General features: G+C 48.7%; 1 protein-coding gene and 1 pseudogene across 2 annotated transcripts; one reads left to right on the forward strand and one right to left on the reverse strand.

The window, feature by feature from the left end:
* Positions 1 to 6528: 6528 nt before the first annotated feature.
* Positions 6529 to 12124, forward strand: LOC123448472. 2 transcript variants are annotated; one of them, XM_045125388.1, is made up of 2 exons: positions 6529 to 7445; positions 10178 to 12124. In XM_045125388.1, the coding sequence occupies exon 2, from the start codon at positions 11199 to 11201 to the stop codon at positions 11778 to 11780; it is 582 nt and encodes a 193-aa protein (XP_044981323.1). In that variant the 5' UTR covers positions 6529 to 7445; positions 10178 to 11198; the 3' UTR covers positions 11781 to 12124. The 2 variants fall into 2 exon arrangements, with proteins under 2 accessions (XP_044981323.1, XP_044981322.1); XM_045125387.1 differs by having other exon boundaries at positions 10183 to 12124.
* A 105-nt stretch (positions 12125 to 12229) lies between these two features.
* Positions 12230 to 17118, reverse strand: LOC123448471 (annotated as a pseudogene).
* Between the last annotated feature and the right edge of the window lie 579 nt (positions 17119 to 17697).

The raw sequence follows: 17697 nt of genomic DNA on the forward strand, positions 1-17697 counted from the left end.
GATGTAGTGAGCTGATGATCTTTGTGACGCTCATCATATGTCTCTGGCAAATATCGTTGTGAAATTGAGTGCATATGCCTCTTGGCCCATGCTTTAGTCTCATGTAGTCCGGCTCTCCTCACTCTTCCGGGTCCATTTTTCTTTTTCTTTGTCGCTTGCTCTGAATTGTCGGCTCAATGATGGCCGGATTAAATTGTAGCTTCACTAGGGATGTTTCCTTCATGACAAGCACTCCTGTTTCTTTTGATATTTTGAAGTAGTTAGTATTGCCAGGATAACGGGTCATGCGTCTATCCATTGAGCAACCCAATGCGAGTGGGAGTTGGTTCGTGTTTTGACAATGTTGTGTAAGACATGAATGATATTTTTTCCTTTGCTCCAATGCTATTGGAGGACATGGGCCGCTGGGGCAGTTTGCGTGCGTCCGTTGGGCGGCTCGTATAGGCGAGCGTGACACTAGCGTGTTGATTTAAATCGGACCGCGGGTCAACATCTTGTGTGCGTCTGTTGGGCAGCTCATATGGGCAAGCGCTGCATCGGTATGTTGATGTAGAATGCACCGTGGGCGCAACGTCTTGTGCGCGTCTGTTAGGCGGCTCGTATGGACGAGCAGTGCACAAGTGTATTGATGTAGACTGGACTGTGAGGGCGACATCTTGCGCATGTTTGTTGCACGGCTCGTATGGGCGAGCACTGCACCGGTATTTTGAGTTGAATGCGAGAGTTGTCCGACAATTTGGCACGGGCGCGACAATCGGTTGCGGTGTTGTAAGACGTCTTGGTAGTGCGGACGTGAGCGTTGGCCACGTTGTTCTAAGCTGTCTTGGTCGCGCAGACATGAGAGTTGGCCGCGTCATTGTAAGCCGTCTTGGTCATGCGGACGTGAGATTTGGTCGCGTCATTGTAAGCCGTCTTGGTTGCGCGGATGTGAGAGATGGCCACATCATTGTAAGTCGGCGCAGTGCGACACGGATGAACGCCGGTCCAGACTGATGTTGGCGCACCTCCATCTCCACGGTATCATGCCACTTTGGCAATGAATAATTTCCCTGCGTAAAAATATCGCTTGACAGAGTAACTGTTTTTGGAAAAATTAAAATGTATCAATAATAATATAGTGGATGAAGTTCACCTCGTATGTTTTCAGGAGGCCCCCGAACCGGCGAGCCACCATCGAGGGGCAGACCGACGTAGGCGGTTTGGCACGCCTCAGGTGACTCGACGCAGAGCGATGCAAACAATAGTGGTGAAGTTGGTTTCCTAGGCGTATCCTTTTCCGGATCATCAAAGGCAGACAGAGCCATGCCTAGGTGGAGTGACCCGCATGGCGGGGCCACCGGCTCGGAGGCTGACGGCAAGGCCATGGCGACGGCGACTTGAAGCAAAACCGGTGACGAGGCCGCGACTCGATGGAGATGAGCTGTCATGGCCGTCTTGGTGGCGGCTTCAAGTCTGGCTTGACCGAAGTGTTAGACATTGTATTATCACGTATACACATGGTACATGTATAAACCGTGTGTATCTCGTTGTAGGCGTGCATGGGTAGGTTTAAGTTGAGGATGTCTTGTTAGGATCTATCTCTTGTGTTTAAACTTATAGATAAGATAGATCCTAACTCCTTGTTGTAATCTCCTTGGCCTTGTGCCCTTTATTAACACGCACGCGTCCCTACTAACGCATACGCTTCAAGCCTCATATTCTCACACGGTATCGAGCCTCTCTCTTCCATCCACGTCCAACCTATCCTCCTCTACTGCCGCCGCCATGTCTTCTTCTTCTTCTTCCTCCCTCGCCACCCACGATCACACCATCACCGAGAAGCTCTCCCGAGACAACTTTCTAGTGTGGAAAGCACAAGTTCTTCCCCACATCAGGGCCGGCGGCCTAATGGGATACCTCGATGGTACTTCCATGGCGCCCCCTACCGTTCTTCAATCTGAAACAGACGTCTCCGGGAAGAAGGAGATGGTCTCCACTCCGAATCCTGCCTACATCATATGGTATACTCAGGACCATCAGGTTCTCACCTTCCTGTTGGCCTCGCTTTCTCGGGAGGTTTTGCTGCAAGTCCACGACATCACCTCCTCCACCGGTGTCTGGCACATGATCCTGCAGTTGTTCGCCTCTTAATCTCGTGGGCGCGTCATGCAGCTTCGGGGTCAACTCTCCACAACTCGCAAAGGTGATCACTCTGCGGCCACCTACTACACCAGATGAAGGGCTTCGTCGACGAGCTTGCAGCGGTTGGAAAACCAGTTGATGAAGATGAGGTGGTGTCCCATCTACTCCACGGATTGGATTCAGATTACAATTCTTTTGTACCTGCAATTTCCACCCGTGTTGCGGCTGATAATCCCATTGGCCTTGGCGAGCTCTACTCCCTGTTACTTTCCGCTGAGGCCCCACTCGAAGCACAAAACACCACCCTCTCCCACTCCCTGAACCTTGCATCGAAGAGGGGTGGCCGTGGCTCTCCCGCCCGATCTGCAGAAGGGCAGGACCTTCGGTTCAGTCCCGGCGGGGGCACGCCTCCTCCAGGACGCGGTGCTGCATCGTCTCAAGGGCCTCTTGGTCCCCTTGTCTGTCAGATCTGCAAACTTGACGGACATGGGGCGTGGTCCTGCAAAAAGCGCTTTGACAAGACATTCAACAACAATCCCAAGCGCCGTAACAAGTCTGCAAACACTGCGACTGCCTCCTACGGTGTTGATACCAACTGGTATCTCGACACCGGTACAACAGATCATGTCACTGGAGTGCTGGAGAAGCTGACCGTGTGCGATCGCTACACTGGACCGGACCAAATTCACAATGCAAGTGGCCAAGGTATGGAAATTACACATGTTGGTCATGCACTTCTTCCTACTCCTCATGAATCTCTCAAACTAAACAATGTCTTACATGTCCCTACCACATCCAAAAGTCTTGTTTCTGGTCATCAACTTACTAAAGATAATCATGCCTATCTTCTTGTTTACCCCAAGTTCTTTTCTGTTAACGATCTGGAAACGGGGAGAACAATACTTCAAGGTCCAAGTAAACGTGGGCTATACCCCATTGCTGGCCAGTCGGTAGCACATGGACGTCAAATTCTTGGTGTCATCAAGCCATCTACTTCTAGGTGGCATAGGCGCCTAGGTCATCCATCGCTCCAAGTGGTGCAGCAAATTCTTTGTCAAAATAGTCTTCCTGTATCCAATAAATCCGATCATCATCTTGTGCGTGATGCATGTCAAATGGCCAAGAGCCACCAATTACCTTTTTCTCGTTCAACTAGTGTTTCCCAAGCTCCTTTAGAGCTAATTTTTTCGGATGTATGGGGTCCTGGCCCTCTTTCCATTGGTAGACAGAAATATTATGTCAGTTTTATCGATGATTTCAGCAAGTTTAGTTGGATTTATCTCATTAAAAATAAATCTAATGTCTTCCAAAAGTTTCATGTTTTCCAAGCTCTAGTTGAACGCTTATTTGATCGGGAAAATTATTGCCATGCAAACTGATTGGGGTGGAGAGTACCAAAACTTAAACCAATTCTTTGAACGCATTGGTATTACCCATCATGTTTCATGTCCCTATGCTCACCAACAGAACGATTCTGCTGAACACAAACACCGTCATATTGTTGAAGTTGGTCTATCCCTTTTAGCACATGCATCCATGCCTCTAAGTTTTGGGATGACGCATTCCTCACAGCCGTCTACCTTATCAATCGTGTTCCTAGTCGTGTTATCCATAACCAAACTCCCTTGGAACGTCTTTTTGGCACCAAACCAGACTATTCATCTCTTCGTATTTTTGGCTGTGCGGTATGGCCTAATCTCCGACCTTTTAACAAACACAAGTTGGAGTACCGCTCAAAACAGTGTGTTTTTCTTGGCTATAGCGCCCTTCACAAAGGCTATAAGTGCCTTGATGTTTCCACCGGGCATGTTTATGTTTCTCGTGATATAATTTTTGATGAACATATCTTTCCCTTTGCCGCACTACATCCTAATGCAGGTGCTCAACTGCGCAAAGAACTCCTACTTCTTCCTCCCCAACTTCTTAACCATTTACCTATTCCTGCTCAGGAGGAAGTGCATACTAACAATGTGACAATTTCTCATACTACTGTGCCTAATTCTGATGCAAGTGTGCAGGAATCTGTTCACAATAGCGCTGGCGATGGTCATATTTTATGTGTGCAGACTCTCCCGCAGGTGCAGCAGCCACAGAAGATCCGACAGGCGCGTCCACCGGGGTTGATTCCCCTGCTGATCCTGCCTCGGGATCGGTCTCCAGGGCTGTTTTACCAGACACCCCCGCATCGGGATCTAGTGGCGCCAGAGAATCCCCGCCGGTCTCTGCGCCCCCACCCACCTCCCGCCACGTCTCTCGGTCGTGCCTCGGGTCCGGGCCACACCGCGTGGGCGCCTGGTGGATTGGACGCCTCCACCTCGGGTCTGGTGCGGCCCCTCGTCCACCCACCCGACCAGCACCAGGAGGACCCTGCCTTGGTCGCTATCGACAGCAGCCCGTTGTCGCCCTGCCAGGATATTCTGCCGCCGCCTCCTGGTCCTGTCGGCTCCGTATCCGATCTGTCGGACCACGTGGCGCCTTCGGACTCGCTGGCCTCCCCGGGTGCGGCAACTTCGGTTGTCTCCTCCGACTCTCCTACAGCACGGCGCCTCCATCAGCAGCTATTTCCGGCTCAACCACAATCGGCATCCACCCGTGCCAATACACAGTCACGCAGTGGTATTATTAAACCTAAAGAATTTACCGATGGTTGTATTCGCTGGGGTTCTTTTTGTGCTACAGGTCAACCACAGAATTTAAAGGAAGCTCTTGATCATCCAAAGTGGAAAGAAGCTATGAATGAGGAGTATCGTGCACTCATGGACAACAAAACTTGGCACTTGGTCACACCTCGCGCAGGTACAAATATTATTGACTGCAAGTGGGTATATAAGGTAAAACGCAAATCTGATGGCAGTATTGATCGCTATAAAGCACATCTAGTTGCAAAAGGGTTTAAACAACGTTATGGTCTTGATTATGAGGATACTTTTAGTCCCGTTGTCAAAGCTGCTACCATCAGATTGGTTCTCTCTATAGTTGTCTCTAGAAATTGGTGCATGCGACACTTGGACGTTAAGAACGCGTTCTTGCATGGTGTTCTGTAGGAGAATGTCTTTATGAGACAACCACCTGGGTATACGGATCCAAGGTTTCCGCACTTGGTGTGTAAACTTGATAAAGCTTTGTATGGCCTGAAACAGGCACCTCGTGCATGGTACTCTCGCTTGTCCTTCAAGCTTCAGTCTCTTGGTTTTCTACCCTCCAAGAGTGATACTTCACTTTTCTTTTATTCTCGGAGTGGGGTTATTATTTTTATGCTCATATATATGGATGACATTATTGTTACCAGTTCTTCTGTTCAAGCAGTTGAAGCTCTTCTCAGTGATCTTCGCATGGACTTTGCCCTCAAAGATCTTGGTTCCTTGCATTATTTTCTTGGTATTGAGGTAACTTCTACCGATGATGGTATTGCTTTATCCCAAGGAAAATATTTGCTTGATCTTCTTCAACGTGTAAACATGAATGGTTGCAAACCTGCCAGTACTCCTTTGTCTACTTCAGAAAGGTTGTCCTTGTTTGATGGTCATCCTCTTGGAGATGTGGATTCTACCAACTATCGTAGCATTATAGGTGCTCTACAATACTTAACTTTGACTCGACCATATATTTGTTTTTCAGTCAACAAAGTCTGTCAGTTCTTGCATGCTCCCACCTCTGTTCACTGGACTGCAGTCAAGCGCATTCTTCGTTATTTACAAGGCACTATCACTCATGGTCTTCGTATTTCTAAGTCTGATTCCATGTTAGTCAGTGTCTTCTCTGATGCAGATTGGGCTGGTTGTCCTGATGATAGAAAATCCACTAGAGGTTTTGTTGTGTTTGTTGATAGTAATCTGGTATCTTGGTCTGCACGTAAGCAACCCACAGTTTCTCACTCTAGTATAGAAGCTGAGTACAAAGCACTTGCTAATGCCACTAGCGAGGTAATATGGGTACAAAATCTCTGGACTGAGCTGGGTATCTCTCATCCTAAGTCTACCTTCCTCTGGTGTGACAATCTAGGTGCTACCTACTTATATGAGAATCCTATTTTTCATGCACGGACAAAGCATATTGAAATTGATTATCACTTTGTGCGTCAACGAGTTGCTCAAAAACTGTTCAATATCAGATTCATTCCCACTCGTGATCAATTGGCTGATGGGTTTACTAAACCTCTACTCTTCGCCAGTTGGAGGTTTTTCGTCGCAATTTCAACTTGGATAAGTTGTGATTGAGGGGGGAGTGTTACACGTTGTATTATCACGTATACACACGGTACATGTATAAACCGTGTGTATCTCATTGTAGGCGTGCGTGGATAGGTTTAAGTTGAGGATGTCTTGTTAGGATATATTTCTTGTGTTTAAACTTGTAGATAAGATAGATCCTAACTCCATGTAATCTTCTTGGCCTTGTGCCCTTTATCCCTGCTAACGCATACACTTCAAGCGTCATATTCTCACACGAAGTGATGGCAGGATGGAAGTTTGCGGCGGCGACTCGAGCTGCGACGGCGGCTCATGGCCGGCTGGTAGGTGCGGCGAGGCGAGGTGCGGGTCATGGAGTCACGGGAGCCGTCGTCCAGTGCAGGTGTACGGAGCAGATGAAGTGTGGTGCGGCCGGTGGCTCGCGTGGGGGCGGCTTTAAGCGGCGCCCCGAGCATGTGAACCCGCGATGCAACGAGCACGGCGGCCGGTCGGCGTGGTATCTCGGGGCGGGCAATGCGACTCGATGATGGTAAGCGCGGCATGTGTAGCGTAGCGCAGCAACTAGACCTACAGTCGGAGGCAGAGGCGTGGCGGATGCAGCGAGGCGAGCTATGGCTGCAGTGGGGAGACAAGCACGGCGCGGCGACGGGTCGGCCAACCAACAGGCGTGGACACTCAGGGCGGAGGCTCGTGTCATGACCAAGGCTAGTCTACAGGGACATGGTACCATCGATGAAGGGCCCAGCGACCAACCAAGCAAGGATGGTGTGGGTGGACATCCTCACGCGGAAAGCGGTGTGTACGACAGCGTGTGTGATCTGTCGTAGTTGGGTTGGTGGCATGCCTGAGTTATAAGGGCAGTGGTTGTGTGTGTGGGGGGCTATCATGTATTACCTGAACTAGTAAACCGGCGAGAGGAGCTGATCTCCCTCGAACCTTCCTCTGCTTTCTCCTACCTCGCCTCCTTCTTCCTTTCCCTGCCCCCTTCTAGAGGAGATGCGATGGTGCACACGGAGCCGACTACAATCAATGGCAACCCAGGGCACCACGGGTCAAGTGGCCATGGCGCGATCTCGCATCCCGGAGGCCCGACTTACGGGGTGGTCACCACCCAGTTGCTGCCTCCGGCCAAGAGTATGTCTCCGACCGATTCCGCTCCTCGTTCTCTTTCCTTGAGTCCTAGAGATCAGTCTAGAGAGTTCGAAACACGTGCACACACTCCAGGAAGTTGGTCCTTGCCGAAATTGGATTCTCCGTCGTTCGATGGGGATAATCCGCAGTTTTGGAAGACACGCTGTGAGAAATACTTTGATGTTTATGGGGTTCAACCAGAGTTGTGGGTCCGAGTGGCTACTTTGCATTTTAAGGGGAATGCCGCTAGATGGTTACAGCTGTAGGAGTCTATAAGTAGAGCCATGACTTGGGAGGAGTTATGTGTATCTCACTGTGGGAAGTTTGGGAGGGAGCAATATCAAGTGCACTTGCGTCAGTTTAGGACTTTAGAACAAACTAGTTAAATACCCGTGCGTTGCTACGGGTGACAACACATGTAAGTGAACCAAACAAATAATTAAGTGATGTGTATAAATAGATGAGAAAGTGAACAGAGTCCTCGCTTGCACTATGCATTCCCCGGTGGTCAATATAAGGAGCTCCATCTGTCCATTAGTACTTAATTCACACGCAAACTTTACAGAATAGACATATCAACAATTAAGTTTTAGCAATTTCATTCACACTAAGTGAACAATTATTTGATATCACAATGTTTTAGTTTCTCCTTCACCTGAAACTCTTAGGAAGAGGTGACAGTCTCCTTTAGCTTGACAACATTAATTTGTAAAGCATGGTATTCAGTAGGGTACCGATCTTTTAATGCTACCTATCAGAATTGCCTAATTTGAATTAATAAGTAGTCAACACCTATATTAAGTTAGAGAAAATCAAACACATATCTCACAATATATCAATCCATAAAATAGGCGAAAATAGTACATGAAGCCATGCAATGCGCGTATCTAACAATATAAATTTAATACTTAATCACACATACACATAACACAATAAATTCAAAAGTCATACTTAACAAAGTGCAATTAGGCCTAGCACCGTCCCGGCATGGCTCACACCATTCTTTGAGGGCAAGCTAGATCAGTGATGGATTAATCCCAACAAAATCAAAATATTCATGTTCATCCATATAGCTTACCCTCAACATATTTAGCACAACATCATAGTTGACCTATCATCAGTCGTCATATGCTCCACCTTGCTATCAATCTCCTCAACCTCCTCGGCGATCGTTTCTCCACAAGATTGATCATCATTGTTCTCATATGCACATATGACAACAGAAAAGAAAGACGCGCCTAGAAGATGTAGGCAGCAGCAAAAAAAACTATGGAGCTTGAACTTCCAACATAATTTAAGAGTTATTAGTGCCTAGTGACATTAATTTTTAAAAATCATAACTCTTCAAGGAAAGCCTAAAATATCTGACATAACTTTACATATGAAATAGACTATTTCAATGATGAATGTTGTTATACTGAAATTGTGCATGCTTGAGATTATAATAGAGCTCATAATACAATTCCAGAAGATCCATTGAGCAATAAACACCATAGGAAAGAAGAAAATAAAATGCAAACAACCATAATAAGATGATACTTCTTTGTCCCAACAATGTTATCAACAGTTTACGCTATCTTCCCTCCGAATAACCCGTTTTCCCTTTTTCGTACATGCATATTCCACACTTAGGTGAGCTTATCACTTGAATAGTATGAGCGCTGCAAATGAATAGGGAACAAACTTGTATAACACATTCCGAAGGTGAAAAGAAAACTGCAATCTAAAGTACGACAAAGCACGCCATAGTATGCACATGGAACTCTAATTGTACAACCTCAAGCCTATCAAATACAACATAAACATAATATAAGATAAGCAATTGAGTACAACCTACACCACAAGTTGATTAAGTGCTCCTTTGCCCTATACGGGTGAAAAGTCATCATGAGGTTAGAAAAGGACGGGGCTTAATCGCAGTTGCAGCAGTTGATATATATATTGACACCAAGGAAATAAAAAAATTCATATGAATCGGATACCTGCAAACCATGGTAACTGCTGCACATTTTGTAAGCATACAAACATTCAAGCAAAAAGACACGGGATAGGGAATACGTACTCGTCTTGGCGAAGGAGGCCGGCTTGGGGCGGTCGTCCTCCGCCCTCCCTTCGGCGGCGGCGGAGCCCACGTCGACCGCGGGGTCACCGTGGCTGATCGGGATGAGGCGGATCTTGGTGAAGACCTCCTCGTCGGCCATGAAGCGCACGACGGAGACACGGTAGGGAAGGAGCGCGGGGACATGCGCAACGGACAGGTCGACGGCGGCGTGGCCTGCTCGGCGTGGCCTTGTGGGAAGTAGTAGACGGCGGCGTCGACGGGCGGCACGGCGCACATGCTCCCCGCGCAGGCCAGCCAGAGGTACGCGTCGACGGCCGGGGCTTGTCCTCGCCGCCCGCCGGCTTGAGTTCCTCCAGTCATGCTCAACAAGGCTGTACTTGAGAAAATATTCATCATGAAAATGTAAAAAAAGGAAAAATTCAGTAGGTTTAGATGTACTCCATTACAAGGGAATTTCAGGATAAGTAGTTCAGTTTTGGAATCCACACTATGCAATCTATAATCCACCCCAGAATATTGCTTCATACATGAACAAGTCTTTTGAAAATTCGAACGTCTACCAAACCATGATTTATTTTCATGCAGATGCTAGAATCCATGTGTACTGACACCATGCTTACCTTGAGTTCAGGGTTTAACTCCATTGTCTCTCCACTTTTGTTTTCTTGTGTAGAACAGGTTGTAACAGATCTATCAAACTGAGCACATGAATAATCACTGAGGAAATTTACATTCACCAGTGAAGCAGAAAGAACAACATTTAGCTAATATGAGTTGGTGATTAGCATCACCTGCAAGCACAAGATGAATGAATGCAAGACGGGAGGTACCAGTTAGCGCCTCCTCCTACTCCCAAAGCTTGTGCTTCCTCTCTCCTCTTCTCCCATTATCACGGTTCTTCTCATCTAACAAACAACTTGAAGGAGAAAAAAAGAAGAGAATCAAAATATAAAAAGACGAGTAAACATATCTCACATCAGTGCAAATTAGGGAACCTTGTTAAATCCGGTGATGTTGCAGCTAGTTAGTTGGTCATCTCAACCTACAAAACATGTATTATCTAGAAGGCTCTGGTGGTTCTGCGAGCATAGTCTCAAGTATCAATACGGTAGTTCTAGGTACAAACCTCGAATTGTAGCGGATGCCTATGATGCAATATAAAGGTGTTAGCTCACAGCCCAACAATATAGACATGTAAACCAGGTAATAACTTCAAAATATGGAGGAAGATCGTCAAGGGGCATGGTTAACTGGAGTCAGTAGGGTTAACTAAGCCGGGTATGAACTGCCAGTCAGGACATGTAAAGCAGGCTATGAGCTAACAACCGAGTGTGTTGTATATCATCTTGCTATGTACGGCATGAACCCACGATCGCAAGGGTCATCGTTTCTAGCTCGTCTTGAGAATATGCTCACGTACGGGATTGTGCAGCGCCGGGTCGCACACAGGTGATGGAGGGATACACACCGTTGCGGGTCGTGTGGGGTGCCACTGCTATTCGAAGCGGTGCGGGAGGGAGGGTGACGTCCTGAGCGTGCCGAAAGACATGCTGGCATGGTTGCAGCCCATCTCCGGGACACCATCACGACTACGCCCTGGTTCCACGCCATCTGCCCGAGCGGTGTCGTCATTGGCGGGATGTCCGTGATGCCCACAGTCCATAGACAACCGGTGTTGCGCGAAGATCGGGCTGATGCTTGAGCACGCCCTAGGGCATGACATGGCGGCCTATGGGGCTTGGTGCATGTGGAGGCGCTCATGGATGCCTTGTCCTGGCATGCGCTTGAGGAGATTGGGTTCCCGCCGCCTCCACCCTCTACCTACTCGTCTTGGCGAAGGAGGCCGGCTTGGTGCGGTCGTCCTCCGCCCTCCCTTCGGCGGCGGCGGCGTCCACGTCGGCCGCAGGGTCGCCGTGGCTGATCGGGATGAGGCGGATCTTGGCGAAGACCTCCTCATCGGCCATGAAGCGCACGACGGAGACGCGGTAGGGAAGGAGCGCGGGGACGCGCGCGACGGACAGGTCGACGACGGCCGTGGCCTGCTCGGCGTGGCCTTGTGGGAAGTAGTAGACGGCGGCGCCGACGGGCGGCACGGCACACATGCTCACCGCGCAGGCCAGCCAGAGCTGCGCGTCGACGGCCGGGGCTTGTCCTCGCTGCCCGCCGGGCATGACAGATCGGTGAAGGTGAGCATCCTTCCTTCTCCCCTCACAACGCCAGACAAGGGTATGCGTATGTCGTGGGCACGCCGGCTGCTGGTGGTGCTGGCGCGATAGTGATGGGGGATTTTTCTCGGGAGGGATGGGGAGGGAGGAGCGATCGGGTAGTTTGGGGAGAGTTGGTGACGTGGGTGCGTGGTCATGGGTGTTTTTTTTCAGATCTAGTTTCTCTTTTTTTTATCGGGAAAGTGGGGATCGGAAGGAAGGAGGCGCTAGTTGAACCATCACGACGGCAGATTCCCTTTAATAGTAGAGATACCCGTGCATTGCTACATGTAACATGAGTACTTTCGTTTTTTTATCATTTGTTTTTTATTTTTTTGCTTTCTCTTTTTTAGTTTTGTTTATATTCATTTTCCCCAATTGTGCCATTATATTTCCTAGTTTGTGTTGTTATATCTCCCCCCCCCCCCTTATCAACTGCTCAACTGTCGACCCACTATAATTGTTTGCATTGCTACGGGCAACATGAGTCAAAATCACAATTTAGCAAATGCATTGACCAATAAGTGAAGAATTATTTGATATCATAATTGAATGTCCATGAATTGCGACAAAATATATATTACTATGATGACCAAAGGTGTAAGAATACAAATCGAGCACAACCAAATATTTCCCGAGTCCCAAAAAAGAGTTTGCGACTCAGAAATTAAGGAAACTAACAACAAATCATGATTTTGAACTTAGTTCTTAAACACATGCATGATTTAACCTCATTCTAAGTATGCTAAGTATAATGTTGTAATTTTTTTTTCCTCGGGACATCAACATATTAGGAGACATCACAAAACTCCGGGCGATATGAAACTGAGACAGCCCTGAATGACATCCAACTATGCAATGTTGGCATTGTTCAACCGGTTCTAGATCTGTCTTAACAGAAGCCTGCCTTTGACTAACTTCTCTGCAAGTAGATAAATATCGAGAGAAATCAGTGCGACTTCTTTGAAACAAATTACAGATAATATACAAAATAGCATCACCTTGCTTGTTAGCCCTCCATGAAGCTGCCCTCCTTTCCTGAAATCCACAGGAAAAAACACAATCAAAATTGGAGACATGTTAGGACGAGATTATCTCACAAAATCTGAACGTAATTGAATAGGAAGCAAAGTTGAAAAGCTATTTTAAGTAAACTGATAGCAAATTTGTACCAGAACTCATCCCCATGCCTCAGGACAATAATACAAACAAATTCTGTGGAAACATTCAACAACAATCATACCAAACTTCTATGGCAAAACCTATCCAAGATATGATAGATTGTTTTTCTGTATTTGGATCTTGCAAGATCAACGAATCTGCACAATTGCTCCATATTAAAAGTTTAATGAACTTCTAATGCCTCGTCTGCATACAGGGGGGGCAATTCACCTGCATCCCTATGTTGTCCGTTCTCGAGGAGGCGGATCCTGCGCTCCAGATCCTCGCCACGGCATCCTCCTCGCTCCCCTCCTGCCCACCGTCATAGTACTCGCGAGGAGGCGGATCCTGCGCTCCAGATCCACGCCACGGCATCCTCCTCGCTCCCCTCCTGCCCGCCGAAATAGTACTCGAGGAGGCGGATCCCGCGCTCCAGATCCACGCCACGACATCCTCCTCGCTCCCCTCCTGCCCGCCGTCATAGTAGTACTCCCCGTTGTGGCAGCGGAGCTCCGGATAGTAATCGCCGTCCTCATGATCCTGCTCCTCGCCTTCCTCGCTGTCGGGGAGCAGGACACCGAGGCGGAGGCACGTCAGGTGGTAGGCGCGGACACGGGCGAGGTGCCGCGCGCGTTGGGCTACGAGGATACAGCACTCGCCATCATCACGCAAGAAGCATTTCTTTGGGAGAGAGTAGAAGCATTTAGTTTCAACCCATTCAAGGTCTGCAGCACACGCTGTTACCTACTACTACTATCTAGTCTGGGTTAAAAATCCTGCTACACTGAGACTGAGAGTGCGACGACTCTTCATGCAACCAGCACGAAACATCAGCAGCCGAGTCTCCAGAATCAGCAAAGAAATTGCTTCTCTAACAATCTGCAGAAGAAACGAAGACATTTGACATGTTAGCATCTATATATACGGATAAATCAGAACCTATACAAGAGCCTTTTATTTAGTACTACTACAGAACTGCTGATCAAGTCTCAAGAGAAGAGCTCACTGAGGCAAGAGAGGCAGAATTTTTTTGCGAAGAGCATCGGATTTAAGAGAAACACTATCCCGGCAGTTTTTACTTTCTACAAGCGCATCTAAGATGTCGAATGATTAGTTTGTCTGTTTGACTGCCGAGAAGATAGAAACTTCCTACATAAACTGCAGTTTCCTGTTTATTTTCATGGCTAGGATAAAGCAACAGAATAAGGTGGCAGTTTCACATGTTAGGCTCGAAATCTCAAACCAATAGGGAAATGGGAGAAATGACCAGTTCGTTTTGCGAAAACATCCAACCCCAGTGCAGGAAACATGGTTATGTTTGGTCGTAACTCAGAAGCGAGCCGGTTTGTAATTTTTATCCAAAAAACTGAGCTTGGCCAATTATGAAATCAGTGCCTCGGCCTAGGATAAAGAAATATTCAATTCAGGTATCCTGTAACCTAAGCAAACAACTGTATAAGAACAATGTACCTGCCCCGATGGGTCATTGTATCACAATTCAGAAGCACATAGCATCATTAGCGTTTGTCGTCATCATCAGAAGTTTTGTCATTTCCATAACCGGAACTTGCTCTAATTATGTAGACCTGCATCGTTTACATAGAATGAGTCACATAAAGTGCACTTAGCAGTAAGAGTAAACGAACCCCCCATGATCAGGCCTTAAAAGAATCCCTTCCATTAGATTAAACAAAGGCATCTGGTACTGACGGTGAGCAATTGCATCATTCCCTGCATACTGTGTGCAAAATTGGCTACCAAAACAGGCCTAACTTGTTATCTTTGAACATGTAAACACAGCTCACTGGTTTCAATCATGGATATGGCACGTAACCTGCTTTATAATCTAAATCTAAGACATATATAAAAAAACATGGAAATTTGTCATACTACACAACGACTTTGTGTCTAGTTTGGTTATTATGCAGCCATAACAGGTTTTTCCCATGTAGGAGTAGCATACGACCACATTTGAAACAAGCTATATGTATGCAATCGTACTGAACGTGGAGTTGCTGATAGTAAAAGCAGAGCGATTTTATCCATGGACCGGTGACCATGATGCTAAATCTCACCTTGAACCTTGTCCTGTCTGTGAGTTGGAAAACCAAGCAATCGCCATCGGCGAGGCCATGGTGGACGACGAACCCTCTCCACTCATTCCTGAGGAAGTTGTGTCTGGCATTGTACACCATGTGAAACTCGTCATCCGCCTCATCCACCACGACGACCGCCTCGTCGTGCGCCGGGAGATACTTGATTTAGTCCTTGGGGATTGCCTGTCACAACACAACACAATGCATATACATAACCCACCAAATCAATCAACATCCAATCCGATCCAAGAAGCACATCCAGTGCAACAAGTTCTCTTGCTAAAAAAAATACCATTGCGAATGACTTGCTGGCGCAGTCGTGGATGATGGGCTTGACGAAGGCCGGCCAGCGGATGTCGTGAATCCGGCGCTGGAGCTCCTCTGCCTTTTGTTTGGCGGCGGCATGTGCCTCGTACCCTCCACGGTAGTCGCGACGCTTTGCGCCCGCAAGGTAGTCGGGCTGCTCCGGGAGGCTGGCGACGCGGCCGGACCGCCGGAGCTCGCCGGGGCCCGGGGCCTTGGGCTTCTGCGGCACCACACATTTTTAGTAGGGGAGAAAAGGAGATGGAAGACCGGAGGCAAGGAAGAAGAAGGGAGAGGATCTGACGAACCGGCCTGGGCTTGTGCTTGGGCTTGGGCCTGGCGGTGGCCTCGCGGACGGCGGCGGAGAGGTGGTGCAGGTGGAGCTCCTCGCCCTTCCGCCGGTTCTCCTCGATCTGCCTCCGGCGCTGCTCCTCGTACGAGTTCGATTCCGACATTTTCTCCGATTCTGCGTCCTCCCCTCCGGCGCTGCTCTGCTTGGGGAGCAGTCAGTTGGCCCGTTTAGCACGCCCATCCCGCCGCTAAGAACTTAAGAAGGGAGGGAGGGAGTGTGGGTGGACATCCTGACGCGGGAAGCGGTGTGTGCGACAGCGTGTGTGATCTGTCGTAGTTGGGTTGGTGGTGTGCCTGAGTTATAAGTGCAGTGGTTGTGTGTGGGGGGAATATCATGTACTCCGTATTACCTAAACTAGTAAACCGGCGAGAGGAGTTGATCTCCCTCGAACCTTCCTCTGCTTTCTCCTACCTCGCCTCCTTCTTCCTTTCCCTTCCCCCTTCTCCCAGATCTGACCAAGAGAGAGAGAAGGTACGTTACAGCTCGGCGCGGCAAATGGACATGGTGAGGACGAGGTGGCCATGGCGCAGTCGCGGCGTCGAGGATGCGGTGGTGGAGGCAAAGTGAAGCGGCGGCAAAGGCGAGGTTATGGAAAGGAGACGCCATGGTGGAGGCGAGGCATAGTGGAGCTTGGTCGATTCTAAGACAAGCCCGATGGGTGAGGCGGGGTGCAGTGAACATGCGGTGGCAGAACGAGTCCGACTCGGAGAGAGGTGCCGAGGTGGGTTGACAAGAGACAAGGCCGACTTTAGGAGAGGAGGGGTACTGACGCGGGCGTGGCGGACCGACCCCAACAGCCACCCGAGTATACTCGCCAGGAACGACGCCCCATCCTTGAAGGCACGTGTCGCCTTGTAGCCAGGGTCGGTGTACGCCAGGAGGACATCCTAGTCTGGGAGCAATACGATCAGTCTGGAACTTATAATCAAACAAGGTTTGCATGTGGTCCTTCTTTCCCTCATCATATGAGGGCTGACAACTAGAAAGCGATCCACCCCGAAATGCGCTTTTTTATCCTTTGATTCAACTCGTATTAGCCTTCCACCGTGGACACTAGCAGATCGGTGTTTTCTTGTTTTGACACGCTCAGTATGGATTTAGGCCCGGTTCTTTTCACCCTGGATTTTAGAGAATCAGGATTATGGAAAATTCTCCCAGAATCTGCTTCTCCCAGAATCTGTGGTTGAGTTCTTTTCAGAGATTGTAGTTTGAGATTCTGGAAAGTGTTGTGTGTTGAAATGTCTGTACTGCCCTTAGATAGAAGCAAATTCATCCATCCATCTAACAAATAAGCAGCAAATTCATCCATCCATCTAACAAATAAGCAGCAAATCCATCCATCCATCCATCTAACAAATAAGCAGCAAATCCATCCATCCATCCATCTAACAAATAAGCAGCAAATCAATCCATCCATCTAACAAATAAGCAGCAATATCTGTTTATAGTATCTGTTTACAGGGAAGAAGAACGAAGCTCACAGCGGGGTGGGGCAGACTGCAGGGTGGGCGGGGCGGGGCCTGGCCGGCCGGAGGCGGGGCGGGGCGGGGTCGGCCGGCGGCTGGGCGGGGCGGGGCCGGCCGGCGGCTGGGCGGGGCGGAGGCCGGCCTGACGAGCGGGGCGACGGGGCCTGCCGGCGGCGGGGCGACGGGGCCTGCCGGCGGCGGGGCGGGGCCGGCCTGAGGAGCGAGCGCAGATGCGGCCTGAGGAGCGAGCTCAGATGCAGAGGCGGGGTGGGGAGCGAGCGCAAATGCGGGGCGTTTTGGTTGACTGCTCGGTGGCATTTTGCCTGTAATTACGTGGTACAATAGGGGTATGGTATTAATCCGAAAGGTTTTCTTTTGTGGGACTTGGTAGAATCTTGAGATTGTGGGAGAAACCAGGTTTTCCTCAGATTTTGAATTGCACTGAGATTCTGCAGAATCTGATTCAGATTTTGGTAGTTCATTCGAGTTCTTTTGGCTCGGGATTTTCGGGACTGAGATTCTATAGAATCTTCTCAAAAGAACCGGGCCTTAATCTTGCAATGAAAACTCACATCGTCTCCGTGATAGAAAAAATAATTAGACGGACCGCG

This window comes from Hordeum vulgare, chromosome 4H, assembly GCF_904849725.1.
Source record: "Hordeum vulgare subsp. vulgare chromosome 4H, MorexV3_pseudomolecules_assembly, whole genome shotgun sequence".
In the NCBI taxonomy this organism is placed as follows: domain Eukaryota; kingdom Viridiplantae; phylum Streptophyta; class Magnoliopsida; order Poales; family Poaceae; genus Hordeum; species Hordeum vulgare.

Coding starts and splice junctions, on each gene's coding strand:
- LOC123448472 (XM_045125388.1), top strand. CDS start 11,199: ATGCTTGAGCACGCCCTAGGGCATGACATGGCGGCCTATGGGGCTTGG.